We start from the raw sequence: 21952 nt of genomic DNA, 5'->3' as shown, positions 1-21952 counted from the left end.
TCCCCTCCCCCACCTATGCACAGCCAGGACCAGGCACAGCTGTCCACCTCCCTGGTCAGCGTGCACAGGTGGCTCCTGCCCTCCAAGCTTGGCCCCCTGCTTTCCCAAGTACAAGCTCAGAAAGGACAGTGTTTACCGGGAAGATGGTTTGCGGGGCTCCCTGAAAAGCACTGCTCCCCTAACTTCCTAGGTTGACCAGGATGGTGGTGGGGAGGGTCATTCTGGGGCCTCTCACATCTTGACAAACCCCTTGACTCTCTGGGCTCAATTTCCTCCTCGGCTACTGTACATGTGAGGGGGTAGAGTGCACGGTCATTGGGGTCCTGCCCAGCTTAGACATCTAGTTCTATACCTACTTCGCGAGCGAGTCCATCTCCCACACTGTGGTGGAGGGCAGGGCTGGCAGGCCCACCCTAGACTGGTCCCCAGCTCCCCAACAACCCCCATCATTTCTCCATCCTCTTCCACTGCCCACAACGTTAATAAAGGCTCTTCTTCCAATCACAGACAGACCACCAGGGCTGGGGAAGCCAAACGAAGGGCCTGATTTGCAGGCCTTAGTGTGTGCACAGTTGCCGTAGCAACTGACCCCAAAAGACTCTTCTTTGCAGTTGCCTCACCTTTCTGTACCGCTGGAACACTGGCTGCTTACCCAGCCTCTGACGGCTCAGAGCACAATACCTCATTTAATGGATGAAGAAACTGGGGCCCAGAAAGGGAAAGCAAGTTGCCCAATGGCACACGTTGAGTTAGCCGCCGAGCCTTACTTAGAATCCAGGTCTCCTGATTCCAACTCCAGGCTGCCTGTCATCCTGGGGTGGGGGTGAGGGGGCAGATGGGGGCCAGTTCCCTATCCAGCGACCAGAGTGGTACAACCATGCTCCCCTCAGGCCTCTGGGGAAAACCTTGGGAAGCTACAAGGAAGAAATGAACCATTGGACTTTGGGCAGGAACTCAGTGATAGAGCTGAGTGCTGGGGGATGGGGGTGGGGCGGTGGAGGTGGGGATACAGCTAAATAGGTTCCTCTGGGTCTCCAGTCCCACCCCGTCCCCCCAATCCATTCATTCAACTGATATTCATTATATGCCTGCTGTGTGCCAGGGACTGTTCTAGATTCAGCTGTGATCAAATTGACATTTGTGATTTATGATCAAACCGACAAAAAATCCCTGCCCTGGTGGGGCTGACCTTCTGGTGGGAGGATGAAGATAAGAAACAAACCACATGAACGTAAGATGATGTCTGGGGTGAAGCGGTCTCCAGAAAATGGTGGAGGGAAAGCTTGCTACTTGAGTTAAGGTGATCTGGGAAGTTCTTTCAAAATCAAGTCTTTCCTAGTGGGAAGCAGCTGCATAGCACAGGGAGATCAGCTCGGTGCTTTGTGACCACCTGGAGGGGTGGGATAGGGAAGGTGGGAGGGAGGGAGACGCAACAGGGAAGAGATATGGGAACATATGTATATGTATAACTGATTCACTTTGTTATAGAGCAGAAACTAACACACCATTGTAGGGCAATTGTACTCCAATAAAGATGTAAAAATATATATATATGCTAAAATAGTAGCAAATGAAAAAAAAAGAAAAACAACTTACCTGTCGTCCCCACCACCACCACCCCGTTCCACGCCTTCAGAGCAGCTGGTGTCTTGAAACCTGATGCGTATATGGTTGCCAACCATTGCCGTGTTTTAGGAGAACATGCCTCGACCCAGAAGCCTGAGGCTTTAGCGGTAGAATTTGAGGTAGCATAGATGGCAGGTGGGAAGATGTTTGGGGGCAGTGGCCTCCCTGAAACGACATGGGCAGCTGCCCTGTTTGTTCCCAGCACGGCCTACAGGCTCCAAGAGGATCGCCCACCACCAGTCACCGGCACCAAAATAATGACTGAAATGCAGTTCCTGGTGCATAAAGAGCCCAGAGTTAGAGAGAACACCAAGTCACAAGTGCTCCTGAGAGCAGATACCAGGTGCCAGCTCCGGTTAGCAGACACCTGGTGAAGGGATTTTATTTATTTATTAAGGAAATTTTCAAACATCTGTAGCAGGAGAGTAGTGTCAAGAATTCTCAGATGCCCAAGCGCAGCTCAAGAATCATCAACTCAGGGCTACTCTGGTTTCAACTCCACACCCTTTCTGCCCACTGGAATCCTCTGGTTTTCTGGAATACTGGAATACTGGGGCTGGTTTTATAAGGAAAGAACTGGAAGAACAGGAAGCTCGTCTCCCCCAAACCTAACCTGGAAGAGGAAGACTCCAGAAGTACAAGCAAGGGCAGCCAACAAGGGGGGAGTCTTGGGCAGGAAGTACCTGGGGCAGCCCCTGAGGTTAGGGAGGTCCCAGGGGTACATGCTCCCAGAATGGGGCTCCTGGTCCTGCTGATGGAGCAGAGGATCCTGGCTGGGGTAGCCAAGCCCCGTTTCCTGCCCCAACTCAATCTCTCTTTGTTTTCTTTCCCTCCTCTTTTTGGCATTTTTCCCTCTAATTATGGGCTTTATAAAAAAAAAAAAAAAAGGCAAATTACGGTGACATGCTTTAATTATCTGCCGAGCAATGGCGGGCTGAATTACACAGGCAGGGCCTTGGAGGTTAACCTAAAAATAAAGCAAGACGCCTCATTAGATGCTAACTGCTGCTTTTGCCAACTGAAGTGAGATTTTGGCACCGTGTACCACTTGGTGCTGGGGTGTCTGCAGGGAAGTCGAAGCCCTGGGAAGCTCAGAGTGCCAGGGCCAAGGCCCGTGGGGCAGTGGGGCAGGGCAGGGCAGGCACAGGGGTAGAGAGGGGCTCTCGTGCCAGGGAGAGCCCCTCAGTCTCCCCTCAGTGTTCAGGGGCTGGATGGAAACCCCAGGCTTGGGGGGAGGGAGCAGCATCAAAAAAAGTGAGAGCATCAAAAAATGGGGTCCATGGTCTGACCTCTGGCCAGGGAGGGGCGCAGCCTCCTAAAAGCGTGGCCTCCTCCTGCGGACTCCCAAGGACCCCTCCCTGGGCCTGGAGGCTGAAGCGGTGCAGGGGACCTGGCGTGGTGCTAACAGGCCCCTCCCTGGCCACCTTGCCTCTGCCTCTAGGGCCCAAGAAGACAGGATGGGAGAAACTGACCATGGGACACCGGAACTCAGAACCAGCCCATCTGAGCTGGAAGGTATCCAAGCTTGGATACTGCTTCCGAAGCTGAGTCCCCAGGACCCTGGGAGTTCCACAGAGGTGTCCCGCGTGCCCAGCCAGCCTGGGAGCTCAGCGAGCTCCTGCTCGGGGCAGCTAGCAGCCTGGTCTTGGTTTTGAGCCTCAAAAGGCCTTGAGTGGCCTTCTTCTCTACTGGCTGCCGAAACCCCCAGGTCTGCTACCACACCTGGCTCACTCACCACTGCACAGCCGGGGCCTGGCTCATAGTACGTACTTGATATCTGTTGAATGAATAAGGAAAGGGGTCTTATCAGATTTGTCTAGATTTTTCCAGGACTCTCTTGGTTTTAGCACTGAAAGTCCTGCATCCCAGGAACTCCCCAGGCCCCAGGAACCCTAGGCCTGAACTCCACCCTCCCCCTGCCCTCCCGCAAACATATTTCAATCTCACACATTGGCCTTTTAACACACAGTTAGTCTTAGGCAGTGGTTCTCAAGCTTGGTTTTGCACAGAAGTGACCTGCAGGGCCGATAAAATGGACTTAAGGACCCACCCCCGGAGCTTCCAGTTCAGCCCACCTGGGGTGGGGGTGGGGAGGAAGCCCATAATTTAATTTCCTAACAAGTTCCCAGGGCTGCTGATGCTGATTTAAGGTTCTGTTGTTGGAATGTTCATTCACCTGGCCCACTAGACTGCCCCCGTTCTCCCGGGGAGCTTGGAAAGCACACTTGTGCCAACCCACCCACAGTGCCTCAGATCCAGTCCTTCTGGGGAGGGCCCAGCTCTGCATAGTCTAAAAGTTCTGGTGGGGGTCAAATCTCACTAGCCTAATCCTTTCATCCTGCCCTGAGGAGAGCAGCCATGGGGTCTGCCCCTGATCTCACCCCTGGGCCTCTCACTTGGAGAATGAGGCCCCAGGGGAGGGGTAAGAGCAGAGCCCGTGGAGACCCCATCACCCCTCTTGCAGAGCAAAGGTTTCTGGGGGCCGCCGGCTTGGTCCAGGGAGCCAGGGACACTGCAAACACCCCATCTCATTGAAATAGAAAATCCTGAAGATACAAATATCTGTCCACCTTTCTCAGGTGTCCCATGAGCCTGGTGAGTTAAGAATATGGGATGGGGCTTCCCTGGTGGCGCAGTGGTTGAGAGTCCACCTGCCGATGCAGGGGACACGGGTTCGTGCCCTGGTCCGGGAGGATCCCACATGCCGCGGAGCGGCTGGGCCCGTGAGCCATGGCCGCTGAGCCTGCGCGTCCGGAGCCTGTGCTCCGCAACGGGAGAGGCCACAACAGAGAGAGGCCTGCGTACCACAAAAAAAAAAAAAAAAAAAAAAAAAGAATATGGGATGGAGAGCAAAGATGGGCAGCCAACTAGCCCGGAAGGTCTTCCCCACCGTGTGCATCAGGGCAGGCCCCACCTGGGCCCACCTGTGGAATCCCAGCCCTGGCCGCACGGGCCTGGATGTCTTCCGTCCCACACTGCTGCTGCAGGCCTGACTTCCACAAGTCCTGCTGGGGACTGGTCCCTCCTCTCCAGCTCTGGACCACGGAGCCTGCACACCTCTCCTCTGTGCCAGACCCAGTGGCTCAGCATTCACACCCCACCCGAGCCCTCCCCACTTAACCCACTCATTCCCATAACCATGTTTCTTTGGGACCATCAGCATTTCTGGGCTGTTTGGCTCCCTGAGGGCTGTCTCCCCCATCCAACTGGTGGCCTCCTGAGGGCAGGGCCTGGATGCGCCCCCTCCCACCTGCCCCTTCTCAGAGCCCCAGGCAGGCTGGACTAGGCCAAGCCTCAGGGATGCCCGATGGGCCTAAGCCCCACCGAGAGCCCACCCTGGCCTGACCCTCGGCCTCCTCCTCCCCCTAGGAGGCCTTGAAGGGAGGGGAGCAGAGGGGGCAGCACCGCCTTGGAAGGAAGGTGATTCTCCCTGGAACCTAGAAGGGGGCTCCACAGATGTGGAGGACATGGCAAAGTCCTGGGCTAAGCGTCAAACCCTTGAGTTAAAGGCCAGACCCTCAGTCTAGGCCAGACCCTCAGTCTAGACTTGGGCCCCAGCACGGCGATCACTGGAGAGGGACATGGACCAGAGAGGGAACAAGGTGCCCAGGCCGGGGGTGCTATCAGAGGCCCCACTCCACTTCTACATCCAGCTTCTCCCCACCCCACCCCCACATATACTGCCCTGGAAGCTTCTGGAGGACGCTCTTGGACTGACACCCTGGTTTTGCCTGATTACCCTGGGGCACTGGGTAGAGTCTATGCCAGGTGGCAGTCTCAGGGACCATTCTTCGAAAGCAAGATGATCGGTGTGAGACCTCCTTCCCTGCCCCTTCCCTTACACACATATTTACTGAGCATACAGTAGGCGCTGCACAAAAACGCAGTGTGTGTCACATAGACCCTCGGGAAGAACGGACTCCCAAGTGCAGCCCACCCCCCCAGGAGTAGATGGGCTGACAGAGGGGCACTAACACGTGGCATGATTGAATGCCCCAACCTCACCTCTCACACACGCCCACACCTAGTCCCCTCCTGCCCCACCGGGTCCCTCCAAGCCCCGCCCCCCTGTCAGTTAGCGGAGGAGGTGGAAGGGGGTACAGGCCTGGGGGTGCGGCAGGAAGGGGTGGCACAGGCAGCCCGGGCTCTAGCTGCTGCCTGTGGTCTCATTGTGTTACTGGCTCGATAATTTACCCCTGGCAGGGCCCAGCCCCTGAGCGGCTCTCGCTCCCTATCTCCCAATCTGCCACGGAAGCCAGCTGCTGTGAACGCACTCTCACACTTGCCCAGGACAGGCATCCTCACGACATGGGTGTGATGTGGACTCACATCCACGTGCGCCTAAACAGACAGACAGTCCCACAAGACAGACAAGCTCGAATATGGAGGTGCAGGAGCACACACACACACAGATAAAACAGACACGCAAAGGGCTGGGGGAAGACACACACACACACACACACCTGTGCCGTGCACCTGGCCCACCTGGCCACATACCACACACTCATCACCAAGACAGTCACACATCGTCCCAGCACCTGTGACCTGAAGACAGGACAGGCAGGAGGGGAGGCTGTGGATGCTGGCAGCCCCGGAAGGCGATTTCTCAAGAGGTGAGTTTCCTGGCTGGAAGGGGAGGAGCGGCTCAGGTTATGGGATGGGGGGGGTGGGGCTCAGGCATGAGGGATGTGAGCCAGAGGAGAGGCAGGGCAGAAATGGTACCCTCCTTAGGGGCTGCAGGACAGAGGACAGAGGACAGGGACAGAACACCCCCCTTACTTAGGGGAGTACCAGGGGCTGATTTCTGGAACCTCCCACAGTGTCCTGGCCCCTCCCTGCCCAAGGACTCTCCAAGACCCCACCCGATGCCAGCCCAGGGAGCAGCCTCCACTGCCCCCAAGCCCTATGTCCCTATCAGCCATTTCCTCCTTCCCGCTAACTCCAGGCTCTCCAGCTTTAGGCTGAGCCGGGGGTCCCACCGCAGGACCCTCAGTGGATGTGGAGCCAGGGTGCAAAACCATGTGTTTACTTTTATTAGAAATGTTCTTGGTATAAAAACAATCATGCGCTACACACTGTCATCAATAACCATCACCAAACACCCAGGCACTGAACTCCGTGTCATCGGCAGGAGGGGCAGGCGGGCAGGACACGTGGCAGACGGGCGGGGGTAGGTGGGCAAGCTGCAGGCCATAGGGACACACACAGAGGCCACCAGGAGGACGCAGCACTTTGCAAGACACTCGAGATTTGTTTTAGTTTTGGCTTTTTTGTGTTTTGATTTTTTTTTTTTCCTTTTTTCTCTTTTGTGACATGTGAGATTTGGTGAATTAGGAAAAGATGGCAGGGAGAGAGAACAAAGGTTGGATGTAAATGAAGGTGAGGAGGGGGCTGAGGACAGGAAACAAAAATGCACAAGAGGAGAGACCCGGGTGGAGCACAAGAGAAAAGACAGGAGAAAGCTGGAGACGGCAGAGAAAAGGCAGAGACAGAAAGAAAGAAGATACAGAAAAAGCAGACAGACACAGAGAGAACAGGTGATACAAAGAGAGAAGAGAAAATAAAGACAGGGATGGAGACAGACTGAGAAGGTCACCAATAGGATGGAGAGAGATGAGGGAGAGAGAAAACCAGCGCGGGGGGGCCTCCTGTGGTTTGGGGCTGGGAGGGGCTTTGGTCCAGGACACAGGGTCTTGGGGTGGCCTGAAGCTTCCCCAGCCCCTCATCCTCCTCCTGTCACCAGCCCGGCTTGCCCAGGCAGCCCAACAGTGACCGCTGGGGGCTGTGCTATCTTCAGCACCAAGCCACGTCCGTGGGTGTCCACGGGCAGTTAGGACATCAGCTGGGCCCCCCTGCAGCGGTGGGGGGCCCTGGCCCGATGCACCATCCACAAGGGTCTGTTCTGCTCCTCCTGTGCAGCTCCGGTGGCCTAGCTAGATTGCATGGTTGGTGTAGGCGACGTAGGTCTGTTTGGTGGCCAGCGCTGGAAGGAGAGAGACGGGGGGAGAAGGAGTCAGGAACTGTCTTCTTCCAACGCCCCTTCCACAGGGGTGTGGCCCTGCCCACGCATCAAGTTCGGACCCCTGAACTGTGTGCGTCCCCATGGCCCGCAGCTTGCCCACCTACCCATCGCCAGACCGGAGCAGGGTCCCACCCCGCCCCTCGCATCGCTTCCCCCAGACTCATCCCACCCACGCCCACACCTGGGCTGCTGGCCGGGAGGGCCCTTCCCTCTTCACTTTGTCCCTCTAGGAGCACTGCCTCCCGACCCCAACCCTCTGTGAGTGTCACACCCCACAGAGTCCCTGCCACCTCCTGACTCCACCACACTTTAATAGAATCGTTTTTATTTGTGATATACAGTCTTCAAGTATAATCAAGGGGGAGTTTTTCAGAAGTTCAACACACACTCTGGAAGAGCACGTGTGAAGAATATACGTAGATGGCAGCCTAGCGGAAGTGAGTGGAAAATAGGGACAGAGGAGATAAATAATGGAAGCAGAGAGGAGTCTTGCGAGGCTAGAAACTGAGGCGTATGACTGATTCGGCCCTCTCCCCATGCCCAAGGGAAACGGAAGTCCTCCAGGGCCCCTCAGGCCTCCGTGCAGCCACGTTTCCCATTTCTGGGTGTCCTGACTCCCCTCAGTCTTGAGCCTCTCTTATCTGCACCCAACACCCTGGCCCCTGCTCATCCGCACTGGGACCAGGGTTGCCTCTCTGGGTGTCTCCCTTCCCCACCACAGCCAGGTGACAACGTCAGCTCCCCTGGGCAGCACGAGTGCCCCCACCTCCACCCCGCCGGGGTTCACGCCTCACGGCAGCCTCGCAAGGAGGTCAGATGAGCAGCACCCCCACTTAACAATTGAGCTGAGGCCAGAGGGGTGAGGAGTCCAGCCAGGTCCTGGTTTTTGTCCTGTCCTGCCAGGGTTCAGGGTCTCCCTCTGTGGCCTGGGGACAGCTCAGTGAGAGTAACTGAGGCTGGTCTGCTGGTGCTGAGAGAGAAGACTAGACGGGGGAAAGCGCTGGTGCCCTTGGCCATAAAACTGCCTTGACTCCATCAGGATCCTGACAGCTCAGAGAAGAGGGTACATCTGCCAGGTGCAGCCAGGGGTGTCTGCCTGGAGAAGGTGACACGGAGGGGAGCAGTGTGGTGGGCTGCACGCTGAACACCCCCAACCCTCTTTCCCCATTTTTCACTGCCAAGTTAAGGACCGCATTTCCCAGACTCCCTTGCAGCCCCACGTGCCCCTGTGTGACTACATTCCTGTTAGTGACAAGTGTCAAGGGCTGTGTGAAGCTTCCATGTCATCTGATTAAAATAGACTGTTTCCCCTGTACTTCCTCTCTTTTCCCTTCCAGGGCCAGAACAGACATATGAGGTCAACCAGCCTCGGCCACGATGATGAGGACAACCCTCTCGGAGCTGATGAAATGACAAAATGGAAGGAACCCGGGTCCCTGCACCTGCCCATTCCCCATGCACTACGCTATCAGAAAGAAACAAACATCTGTCTGATTTGAGCCACTCTGTCCTGGGGCCTCTTTGTCACACCAGCGTAACTAGAAGCCCACTCATACAGGTAGGACTGCTGTGTCACCCTCTCAGAGGGTCCCCCGATTGTGGGAAGAAGCAAAGTTGCCGGGGTGGGGTGAGCAGAGGGGACACCATGGGACCAGTGCGGAGGCATGAGGGTCAGAGTGCAGCTCAGCTAAAGGAAGAACTCTCTCCTGGCCTGAGCTGAGGGTGGAGTGGGTCGCTTTGTGCGGTAGGTGAGCTGAAATGTTCCCTGTCAGCAGAAATATTCAAGCGGAAGATGAACAGTCACTGGGCAGGGAAGTTTCACGTTTTAGGTGCCATCTGGACAGGTGCTACTGGAAGGAAATGGTGCCCACGACACACAAGACAACATTAAGGACACAGCACAGCGCCTTACAGTTTGTGAAGAATGCCCACCTTCATTTCTAAAATGGCCCAGGTCCCTCCAGGATGCTGGAGGACCAAGAGGGGAGAAGGAGCACAGACCGGGCACCATTAAGGAGGGGCCTGGGCTGGGGGGCACCAGGGGAAGAGAGCTGAGCGACAGGAGGCTGGGACCTGGGGGTGGCAGAAGGTGCTGAAAAGGAGGCGGAAGGTGGGAGACCAGCGCAGACCAGCCTCTGGAGACCAGGGCCTCAGCCTCCCTCTGTGACTTCAAGCAGCTCCTCCCCTGTCCTGCGAGGCTGTGGTCTCCCTGCCAGTAGCAGGAGGGGAGTAGCCCTTTGTGCCTAGACTTCTTTTCCTGTGGGGCTTTGGCCACCCCCACCTCTCCACCCCACTCTCTCCCGCACCACCAGAAAAAGAGCCGGCAGCTGGCTCTGTGAATCACAGGCCCGCAGGCCAGGCTGGTGAGAATCAATTCCCCAGGGCTCCATCACCCCTTGGGTGAACTGATAATTATTGAGTTTCTAAACCTGTAAACCTGTCAGCAGCTCCTGGCTCAGAGGTGAAGGAAAACCTCAGCAGCAGTGGCAAAATCTCCACTGACTGCAGGGAAACGGGAGCCTGAGGGTGGCCGTAGCGGCACTGAGAGCGGTAGGGACGAGAGAAAGTGGCAGGGAGGTGAGGGACAGCTGGGCCCCTCTTCTCCCTGAAACACCAGAGCTGCCTCCTCTAAAAAACCCAATCTGTAGGTTTCAGAACCTAGAAGCACACTGGGCCCTCAGCTATAAGCTAGGAGCCCCAGAGTCCTTCAGCAGAGCCTCAGTCTGACCGTCTGGAAAATGGGAGCAATGATTCTGCCCGGGGCCCCCAGGAGCTGTGAGGCTCAAAAGGAAGAGTTCCGGCCAAGAGTCAGGACACTTGAGGTCCAGCCCTGCCCTCACTGGCGTAGGGGATCTCAGCACCTGCCACGCGGCCTTTCTAACAAATTGAACCTCTCGGAGCCTCAGCTCGCTCATGTAAGATGGGGTGATCGTAAACCCTTAGCTGCTCTCAGCCGCGGCACGGCTAGAAATACTCTCTAAACCCTGCAGAATGGTAGGCGAAGGGGCAGGGCTGAATAACAAGTGATGAGGACAGGATGGGGACAGCGACACCCCAGGGGCAGCCTCAGCATGCGGGGAGGGGGAGGGTGTGGGCAGAGGGCCCCAATCCATCCCTCACCCACGACAGGCCCTGCCTGCTGGCTTTCAGTCCCCACCGCCTCAGATAACAATTAGCTGGGCAGCGGCAGGCACGAGCTGTCAGCCCCCATTTGTCGGCCCCATGTTTCCTTGCCTAATCTGCCTGCAATCGCGTCCCTGAATTATTTATTCTGTTGTTTGTTTAAAGATACGTGGCCTGCCAGGGACAGAGTGAAAAATGTCCCTGCTCCACGGGAGTGACACCTCCCTGCACCTCCCGCTCACACCCCCTCCATCTGGCTGTTCCCAGAATTGATCACCCAGCTCCTGCCCAGCGCCTCCACGGCCCCTGTTGTCACCGAGCTGAGACGGTGGGGGCAAGGGGCACTGGCCTCTGGTCCTCAGTGCAGGGGGCCATGGGGAGGGGCAGCTCTCACCCTTCCCTCACAGGAAGCAGGGGCTGGGAAGGCTGGGTCTCCCCTCGCCTGCACACCCCTCCTTGTCCCCTGTCCCCAGGTGACCAGTCTGAGCAGAGGCAGAGGCAACAGTGTCAGTGAGGCGACATCAGCGCTCTCTGTGACAGCCCTGTCCCTGTGGTACCCTCTGGCCTGTCACAGCACCATGAGGGCCACCCTCTGGGGTCAGGGTGCTATCTCCTGTTAGATACCCATGGTCTCCAGAGGGCTGATGTCCCACTCAGTCTCATGAGCCCTGGAGCAGAGTAGGGCCTGGAGGGATGGGACCCAGCAAGGGCGAGTCTCCGTGGGAAGGAGGAAATCTAAGTCAGGAGCTTGGGGCAGGGAGTGGCGAGGGGTCCGTGCCTAGGATAGAAGGGCCTGGTCAGGGGCGGCAGTGGGGGTTTCTGCACATCTGCGTGGACGCGAAAGGCCAGAGATGGGGAGGCCCACAAAGACACTGTCCCTTCCCGTCGCAAGTAGAGGGCCCACCTGGCATCTGAAGGGAGCCCCAGGCTGTAGGTACAGGGAAGCTGGTGCTCTGGGAGGAAGAGCAGGACTGGAGAGAACCAGATGTCATCTGGTGGAGGGTGTGGCCAACAGAGTCATCAGGGGTGTCCATCAAAGGGGGGGTGGTGGTGCTGGAAGCCAGGTACACTGCTCAGCACAGAGACAGAGGGAGGCCATATGAAGTCAGGGTCAAGGGAAAGACACTGGGTGGGGCCAGCCAGCCACCACCTTGCCATGTGACTTCAGGAGAGTCACTCACCCTCTCTGGGCCTCAGCTGGGGATCCAGCCCAATCCGGGCCTCACAGGACTGCTGTGAAGATCACTCACAGGGGAGGGAGCTCTGGGGAGTGAAAAATCCTGCCTGGATGTGGGAAGCTACTTCCCTCCTTTGCACGGCTGATACTCCTTCTACACGTGGGAATGATGTTGAGAATGGAAGATGCTTCACCCAGAGCCCCAGCGCGGGGAGCCTGTAAGAGGGGCTGTCCCCGTCCAAACACACCTGCGAGGGGAGGTCTCCTGTTTCTCCTGATCTCTTGGTGGGTGACAAAGGGGCTCCCCTCTGGAGCCTATGTTCACCAATGTCCCTCCTGCTGCCACCAACAGTGTCCACTTCTGGCCTTTCCCCCAGTACTAGAGGGAGAAAGCAGAGTGCTAACCCCAGGTGCCACCAGGATCTGAAACTCTCCTGGGGAGAGGGGCTCTTCTCCTCCTCCCCCACCAACGGAAGCCCCCCAAGACTATCAGAGAGCGGGGAGGCAGCAGGAGCTGCCATGTTAACCATTTGGACACTTACAGGGTGTCCAGGGAGGGAGTCAGGTGTGCAGTGGGGCAGGGTGACCATAGCAACCCCTCAACCCTGTCTACCTGGGAGCAACCAGAGGCCCATGGAGGCCCAGCCCACAGGTTGGAGGCCTCGGTCTCTGCTCAGAGGCAGCGGGGATACCACCTGCTGCTGTGTGGCCTGGGTGAGTCCCTCACCTTTCTGAGCCTCCCTTTCCTCACCTGTAGCAGCAAAAAATTAAAGATCACTGCTTTCAAGGTTGCTGGGAAAATGAAAACTGATTCCTGGCAGGTGTGGCCCACAGCTGGGGTTCAAGAAATGGTCACCACTGTTACTGGTCCCCCAAGGCCTAACCTGCCCCTCACATGCCCTGCCCCTCTCTCCTCTCTGTCCCTTCTCGTCACACTGTGGGCTGGCTCCAGGGGGCACAGGAAGGTAAGCAAAGATGGTGGCCCTGCTCCCTCCTGTACACATCCCTCAACCACTGAGGGACCAAGTCCTGCACAGGCTTTGGGTCTGCCCCTCAGATGCTAAGGGTCCCACATCCTCCCCCAGCCCTCTCAAAGCACAACCCTCTACAGCTGAGGTCTCCTTGGACACCCCCCTGAGAACCACAGCTCTGCGGGCCCTCCTCCCGGCCCCAGCCCTTACTTACCCATCCCAGGGCCCGTATCCTGAGTCCCCATCTCTCAGGGTCCTGCCAGGGGGCGGGTGGGCAAAGCCAGCCGAGGGGTTTCAACTGCTCTGGCACCAGGGCCACAGCTCCCAGGCTACCAAAGGGCCCCAGAGCAGCGGCCCTCCAGACGATCCCTTCCCCAGGGAGACTGAAAGGGCACAGGCCCAGATGCGGACTCCAGGGCAGAGAAATCCCGAAGTCTCAGGTCACTGTGCCTGAACCGAGGCCCCCCCAACACCCCCCCACCCCACCCCCCGCCTCTCCCTAGGTAGGCAGGGATCCCTGGAAAGGAGAGGCTAGAGCGAGCAGGGGGTGTGTGGAGCGGGACCTGGAGAGACCCCACTACCCAGACAGAGTGGGGCAGAGGGGGCCAAGCTAGAGCCTCAAGCCTCGCCTCTGGGTGGGGACGGCTCACCCGCGGTCTCAGGGCTCTCCCAGTGCCCTCATTGGTCCAGACTTGGGGGGGGGCTGACCTTCTCCAGGAAGGGGACGGGGCCTGGGCGGGCCCAGGGGGAGAGGACTGGGGCCAGGCACTCACCTGGAGCTTCCAGGTTCTCGCAGAGCTCGGACTTGGCCTCGCCGTTGGGCCGGAAGCTGCCCTTCTGCGTGAACTTGTTGGACATGGTGGCGGCGGTGACGACGGCTTTGAGGCTGCGCTTGCGCTTGGGCACGTTCTGCTCCGGGTGGAAGAGGATGATGTAGACCTTGGGCATGTAGAGCATCCCCAGGGACACCGAGGCGCTCAGACTCACCGAGACCGTCAGCGTCGTCGTCTGGATGTACAGCTGGGGGCGGGCCGGGGGCGGTGTCAGGGCGGGCTCCGCCCCGGCCTCTCGGGGGCCCTGTCTGAAGCCCACGCCCTAGACAGACACAGTGGGGTACAAACCCGGGGACCGCCCTGTGTCCCGCTGGCAGAAGGGAGTTGTGGTACAGAGCTGGGACTTTAGACCAGAACTCTCCCTGGATTCAGCCGGGCTCACCACTGTCACTGTGTGGTCTGGGACAAGTCACATCCTTGGGCCTCAGTTTCCTCGGGTATAATATGGGCATGATAATTCTAGCCCTTTCCTCATAGGGCTGTTGTGAGTTTGAAATGACTTAATAAATGGCAAAAACATGTAAAATAATATTTGGCACATGGTCAGTGCACAGAAGTGTTCACCACTGTTATGTGCTATTGGGTAGAGGCCCCTGGGGAGGGGCCCTCAGGGGACAGCTGACCCTCCTTGGGGGAAGCGCCCCCTGCACAGGGCTGGGAGTGAGATAAACATGTGCCGGTGCCTTGTAGTAACTCCCAGTGGCCGTGGCACAGCCCCTTGGCCAGGCCCCCCATTCAGTGACTGCCCCCCGACACGCCACCCTGTGCAGAGCAGGCCGCTGGCACAGGAGCTGTGGCCTGACCGTGATCCACTGACGGCAGCCCAGTCAAAGCTCATTTCACGCTCACTCACCAGCACTAACGTTGACAGATGTTTAGCCAAATGAAAGTCCATTAATCTCGGTGTCGGGTAATCCATTCTTCAATAGTGGGGCCTTCCAGGCAGGGCCCAACAATTCCCACCACCCTCGCCTGGGATGCCCTCCCCACCTCCTCCCTCCCTCTGGGTCCTCCAGGCCTCAGCTGCCCCTCTGGCCCCCTCAGCCAGGGTGGGGCCAGGGGAAGCCCAGGCTGTGGGCCCCAGGTCTGGGTATGGGAAAGCAGGAAATGCTCTGCCCCCAGATCTGCCGTTTCTGGGCCTGGGCCCCTCCCCAGGGGCCTGGCTAATGTACCACCTCCTCCAGGAAGCTCTCCCTGACTCTCAGCTCTAGCCAATCCCCCATGATAGCCTTCACTCCTTGCACCCAGTCCAGAAGTGGGGGACCGAGGTCTGGACTTGCCTCCTGAGGTCACAGGAGCCCTGAGCTCATCTGGAAGTCTCCCGAAAGGAGGGGCCAGGTCCTCCCATTCTCACATTCCTCCCCATCTCTCGCCCCTCTCATAAATACCTCATGACCTGGATCTGAAGGCCTTCATCCCAGCCACTCTTCCCCGGGTCTCCTTTGGGAGAGGGGCTGGAGAAGCTCTAGGGTCTGAGAGGAGAGAGGTGTGTGACACTGAGGAAGTCTCATCCCCTCTCCGGCCCTCAGTTTTCTCAACAGCGCAATGGGATAATAGCACCGACCTCACCCAAACCATGAGGCTACCCAAGTGCAGACTGTGAGGCCACATGAAACGTACAGGGCACCAGAGCAGGGTGTGGGGGAAGGAGGCTGGGAGTGTAGAGAGGCTGTTTCACTTGCCACCATTCAGAAAATGTCACAGGCCTGGGGAAATGAGAGCTTGTTTCCTAGTGAGCACACACCCCTCTGTCCTCACACGCAACCCACACTCTCACCAACAGGCACAGTGCTGCCGCCCGGCATGTGGACCGGGAGAGGTCATGACAAGCCAGTAGGAGGGTGCTGGCCACCTCTCCCACCCCCTGGATGGCACGGCGGGCCAGGGAGGAAGGAGTGAAGGGGGACAGTCTCCAGGATATCATAACAGGCCCTTGGAGAAGACAGTGGAAATCTGGGCTAAGCAAGGACGGGCTTGTTATCTGGGTCTTCACTATGGACTGGGGGTCCCGTGGGGACAAATGTGTCTCCCTCATTAGACTGGGGGTTCCTGAGGGCAGGGGTGTCTCTCCTTTTGCACTGGGGGTTCTTGAGTATAAGGGTGTATTTCCAGGGCAGATGTCCATCTTAGGTCTTTTGCCCCCAACTTGTTGATGGGAAGGAGGTATGGTTGGGCCAATATGGGGATGGTGGGACAGGGGTCAAGTACCCTCTCTGGGCAGAGCGAGGCCTGCAGGGGACACAGCCCTATATGGGGGTCAGGGGGCTGGGTTCCAGATTTCACTCTGCCCTGACTCACTGAGGGATGCTGAACCCCCTCCACCAATATAGGCAGAGTCCGCTCCGTGGGCACGCACGCTCGGTTTAACACCTTGCGGCCGCCAGCTTGAATCCTGAATAATTTTTGAACAAGGGGCCTTCGTTTTCATTTGGCTCCTGACCCTGAAAACCATGGAGCCAGCCCCGAGCACAGGCCTCGGGGCTCTGTTCTAATCTGTTTTTCAGCCTAGGAGCCTTTCTGCACACAAAATACAAGGAGGGGTGTAAAGAGATCAAACTTGGACAAAGCTGCCCCCCCCAGCGGGGGCCCCTCCCCGCCAGCATGGGCCCTCATGGGGGCTCCTCTAGCCATGCCCAGGCTGGGGGCGGCTGGCCCTGTGCACAGAAGTGGGGCTGCGCACCCCCAGCCCCTCTCCTTGCCCCAGGGTCTGGAGTTCTCACCCCACTACTGGCTCCAGCATTGTTCTGGGCCCCCTGGGGTGAAGGTGCATGTCATCACCAGGAGGTGGTAGTGTGTTAACCCTGTCAGAGAAGCAGTGGTCCTCTGAAACCTCTAGCCTACAGGGATGGGGCCCAGGCGCAGATGCAGGTGTCGCACGGATGCAGAGTAAGAGGCGGCTTCCAGGATGTGATTTCACCTTCTCTCCCATCCACCCATCCTCCAGCCTGAACTGCCACCCTGCCTGCTCCCCTCTTGGACTTTGGTCAGGCCCTTGCTACACTCCGTCCTCTGCAAGGAATCCTGCCTTAGCGTCACGAGTCGCTGCTCCCCAGAGTGAAGCAGGTTGTCAGAGCTGGGCTTGATGGAAGAGGACAGAGGTCACCTGGGGTGGGGCAAAAGGCAAAGAAAGGAGCTGCTGTGGAGGTGGACAATGAAGTTCCTGTTTTGTGCTCGGTCTGGTGGGGGGCACGGAGGAGTCCGCCGGCTTCGTGTTTCTGCCCAGGCTGACCCTGGTGGGTCCTGAGATCCTCAGTCTAACAAACCAGACAAATGACCTTCCCCACAACCTGGCCGGCCTCTGAGGCCACGGCCCGCCCCAGCCTGGCTGAGCAGTTACCCCAACCGGTGGAGAGACGATGCCCCAGTCAGCTCAGGGTAACGGCACGCGGCTACGCGGGTGAGCCCTGGAAATCCAGGCCAACGTGGGAGATCCGGTCACCTGCTCGCCAGAGCAACATGGACAGCTTCGCTCGGCGCCACCTGCAGCCTGAGGGACAGGCGGGGTTGCAAGCACGCGTGCGCACACACCAGGGCACGCATAGATGCTCACACATCCACACTTATGTACCCATGCGCCTCTGCATTCACACACACACACCTGAACTCCCAGCCGCACACTCCCACCTGACTCAGATACACCTGGGCTCTCACACACACACACCCCTTCATGTACCTGGGTACACACACGTGTGCACACACACAGAGGCACTCAACACACCTGCACACATACTTGAACACACACATACACCTGTGCACACACACACCTACACTCAAACATCTGCACATACACTGCTGAGCACACACAGTTAATCTGTACACCCAAATACATCCTAGCAGCCATGACCCCTCAGGGCACACCTGTCCATCCCCACTCAATCTGCACACACACACACACACACACACACACACACACACACACAGCCCATCCACGGCTCAGTATGCACAGAAAGGCACACACACATTCTCTACACACACTTCTGTACCCATAACACAACTCCCCATAGTAGCCCCACTCCACTCCATCTACACACACACACACACACACACACACACACACACACACACACTAGCACCCAGGACCCGGCAGTCACTGGGGCTGTTTGTAGCTCAGACATGACACAGCACAGATAGAGCCCCAGGGTTGCCTGAGCCTCTAAGAAGCCTGGTGGTCTGAACTGGAGGGACTTCAGAGCTCCCCTCCCCACCCTCGCCTCATTCAGAAGCCCTGAGAAGGAGGGGGCGTATCCCATGTTGACGCCATCAGGGGCAGAGCTGGGTCTCAGGACCATACGCTGGTGTGGGCCAGCCTGCTTTGCGACCCTGGGCAGGTCCCTCGCCCTCTATGGGCCTCAGAGGAGATCATCTCAGAGGCTCCTTTTCATAATCTGTACTGAGAGGAGCCTCCTAAAAAGGGAGAAATCAGAGGCAGGTGGGGTGGCCTGGAGAGACGGGGGGAGGGTGCCGAGAGGGGGGCTGGGCCCCAGCGCCTGGAGGTGGGAGGGTGTGGTACCAGGATGACAGGGACCGTACTGGGAGCAGCGTGCTGGCAGGCAGCCAGGGGAAGTTATGGGAAGGCAGAGCAAGGGCCTGAACCACCATGCTGTCAGCCACCTGGCTGTGCACCTTTACACCCTGAGGAGGCGAGGGAAGGGGCCTCCTGGGATTGTTGAGGGTAATGTCTCAAGCTGCCAGCTTCCTGGGGCGTGGGCGGCCTCCCCTGATGGCTCCATGGGCCCCCTGGGCGCTGCGGGGCGTGCGGGCCTCTGCCTGCACCTGCCCTCAGCGGGGAAGGCCTCTCGCTGGCCTGCTGGGGGTGGAGACCCAGCCCACCGTGCGAGCTGCTCCTCAGTGGCAGTGGCTTTGGCTCAAGTGTGCAGGGTGGCCTGGAGCCAGGTCTGGTCTCAGACCTCGGGGCGCTCACTGCCAACCTCAAGGTCTGCTTCTCAGAACCCCCAGCCTGCTGGGTCACCACTGGAAGACAGGCCACAGGCCTCTCTGCACCAGACCCAAGGGATTTGGGGTGGAGGGCGCAGCTCCTGCACTTGAGGAGCTGCTGGAGAAGGGGTGGGCACCTACCAAGGAAGGCCCAGGGGGAGAGGTGCCCCAGAGCTGCAGGGAGTGGTGTGGGCTTGGGAGGGGCTCCTGAGTTAGACAGAGTAGGTTCAAGCAGTCCAGCCGTGCCTCCTGCTGGCTGTGTGACCTTAGACAAGTCACTTCACCTCTCTGTGCCTCCCCGTGCTCACCTGTAAGCAGGGATGGTGAATCCACCCGAGCCCACTGTTGTGGTGTCTGCTGACCACAGGTGAAGTGCCTAACCCAAGACAAGCAGCCCTCGTGGGTGCTTTGACGGCCGCCTCACTGAGGCCAGGCATCTCTACTGGAGCTCACACCCAGGCTCACTCTTTAAGTGCTGCCCACAGGATGGCGACTCCCCCAGGTACAGATCTAAGCCAGCCCTCGTCCCTGAACCCCAGACTCACATAGTCAACCACTGACTCAACAGCTGCCCTTGGACGTCTCACGGGCATCCCAAACGCAGCACCTCCAGAGGACTTCCGGATCTCCGCCCCCTATAGGCTCCGCTGCCGTCTCTACCCCGCCCCGCACCCCCCCACCCCAGTGCAGACACTCTTTCCTTCCCATCGCTCACACCAACGACTGTGGAGTCATTCTGACTCCCCCCTGCGCCTCTCATCCCACATGCACTCCATCGGAAACCCAGCCAGCGCCACCCCCTGACACAGCAGGAATCCCCCGCACCTCACCACTCCTGCTGCCAGCAGCTCTCTTCGGGATCATTACAACCACCTCCAGCAGGGCTCCACCCAGCAGCCAGAGGGATCCTTTTAAACCTATGTCCCAACGCATCCCTCCCTGCTCAGAACCCCACAGTGGCTCGCTTCTCACTCCCGGTAAAAGCCACCAACCTTCTCACAGCCTCTGGGTCCTACACCATATGCTCTGTCTGCCCCTTGACCTCGTCCCCTCCACCCTCCTCCCCAGCCCCAGCCTCCTCACAGTGGGTAAACGGCTTTTACACCCCTCATGTTGTGTGATTGTTACAACACCTGTAAGGCCTGCAGAGGGAGGGTCATAGCCCCAATCGTTGATGAAGAAACTGAAACAGAGAGGCCAGCTGGCTTGCCCAGGATCCCACAGTCAGACACAGAGCTGGGCTCCTCGGGCCCTCTGATTCTCCCTATCTCTGGCCTCTGACTTCAGTGACTCCCAATCCTTCAAGATAAAACCCCCCAGCACCCAGGCAGCACTGGGGCAGTGATGTGGGCAGAGTCCACGGGGCCCTTGGGGTGTATCTAGACCCTCAGGCCAGGCTGGCAGGATGGCCTGACAGAGCCAGCAAGAGGCAGCTCATCGGCAGCTCCAGCCAGTGGAGGGTGGACCCTCAGCTGATGCTGCCAGGTATCCCCACCTGGCCTTTGGGGTGGCTTGGGGCCAGGGAGAGAGGGAGCGAGTGCCCAATACATCACCCACCTCGGGGACCCATGGGGATCCTGCAAGGGCAGAGAAGAGGGTGGAGAGAGGAGGAAGAAAGGAGGAGTGGACAGAAAGGAAGATGGGCTGAGTAGGGAGAGAGGTAAGGGAGCGTATAGAAAAGAATGGGGAATTCCCTGGCGGTCCAGTGGTTAGGACTCCACGCTCTCACTGCCGAGGGCCCGGGGTTTGATCCCTGGTTAGGGAACTGAGATCCCACAAGACACGTGGCACAGCCAAAAACAAGAATGAAAGCGGGGGCAGCATCCCAGGCTGGCAGAGAGGAGAGAGGAAGGTGGGAAGGAGATGGGGAGGGGGAAAAGGTGGGGCGGGAGAGGCAGGGATGGAGAGATAGGGAAAGAGAGAGGAGAGGGAGAGAGGAGAGGCGGAGGGTAGAGAGAGGGTGGGAAGCAGCGGGAAGGAGAGAGATGAGGCAGCGGAAGGTGGTGGGGGGCGGAGAGAGGAGGCAGGAGAAGAGAAAGGGAGAGAGAGAGGAGAGAAACCCAGAACCTGGAGAGAAACCTGAGACGGAGAGAAGACAGAATGAGGCAGGAATGAAGGCACTTCCAGAGCAAGGTGAGAGGCCAACTAGCCCCAGGAGGCTGCCCCCTGCTTGCCGCCCTCACCCACCCCCAGCCCCTGCCACTCACCTTGTCAGCCGACTGCGAGGTACCAAAGAAGATGGGGATAAAGGCGAGCCAGACGATGCAGGTGGTGTACATGGTGAAGCCGATGGGCTTGGCCTCATTGAAGGTCTCAGGCACTCCGCGCGTCTTGATGGCGTACACGGTGCACGTGACCATGAGCAGCATGCTGTAGCCCAGCAGGCAGATGAGCGACAGGTCCGAGATGTCACACTTGAGCACGCCCCTGGCGAAGCGGGGGTCGAGCGTCCGCTGGTCCTGGAAGTCCACCACCGAATGGGAGGGGTCCACTACAAACCACACGCAGATGCCCAGCAGCTGCAGGGAGATGAGGCTGAAGGTTATGGCCAGCTGCGAGGCGGGGCTGATGAAGCGCGGGGCGCTGACCGACCGCTTGCCCTGCTCGAAGATGCGGTAGATGCGGTTGGTCTTGGTGAGCAGGGCCGCATAGCTGATGCTCATGCCGAGCCCCAGGAAGATCCGGCGCAGAGAGCAGGTACCCAGGTCGGGCTCGGCGATCATGAGGAAGGTGGTGGCGTAGCACAGGAAGATGCCCGCCAGCAGCACGTAACTCAGCTCGCGGCCCGAGGCCTTGACGATGGGCGTGTCGTTGTAGCGCACGAAGGTGACCACCACGAAGAGCGTGGCCGCGATGCCCACCACAGCCAGGAAGAGGGGCAGCACGGCCCAGGGTGAGCCCCACTCAAGCTTGATGATGGGGATGGGCTGGCAGCCCGTGCGGTTCTCTGTGGGCCGCATGTCGTAGGGACATGTCTTGCAGGTGTAGCGGTCCACCTGGTACTGGTACCCCGTGCAGGGCTCGCAGTGCCAGCAGCAGGGCATGCCCTTCACCGTCTTCTTCCGCTCACCTGGCTGACAGGGCAGGCTGCAGATGGAGCGGGGCAGCTGCTGCCCGCTCCCTGGCCAGTGCATCCGCTCTATCTGGCAACAACAGTGCAGAGGAGAGGGCCTCAGGACATGCCGCCAAGTGCCCTGGACCGCCCCACTGGTGGCACCAATCTGAATCACTTAGTTAGTGATTTTAGTTAGATGGGTAAAATCCA

General features: G+C 58.6%; 1 protein-coding gene across 4 annotated transcripts in view; it reads right to left on the bottom strand.

The window, feature by feature from the left end:
- Nucleotides 1-7559: 7559 nt before the first annotated feature.
- GRM4 (glutamate metabotropic receptor 4) overlaps nt 7560-21952 on the bottom strand; it is a gene marked incomplete at both ends in the record, with an annotated part of 118105 nt that continues 103712 nt past the window's right edge. For all 4 annotated transcript variants that reach the window (XM_082663640.1, XM_082663637.1, XM_082663638.1 and 1 more), the window contains 3 exons: nt 7560-7609; nt 13693-13939; nt 20895-21830. In XM_082663640.1, coding sequence (XP_082519766.1) covers nt 7560-7609; nt 13693-13939; nt 20895-21830 — 1233 coding nt within the window. The remainder of the gene's footprint in view (nt 7610-13692; nt 13940-20894; nt 21831-21952) is intronic.

The sequence above is a fragment of the Grampus griseus genome (genome assembly GCF_964374135.1).
Source record: "Grampus griseus genome assembly, chromosome: 10".
NCBI lineage: Eukaryota > Metazoa > Chordata > Mammalia > Artiodactyla > Delphinidae > Grampus > Grampus griseus.
Note: the sequence above shows the minus strand (reverse complement) of the source record. Positions and strands in the feature narration are given on the sequence as shown.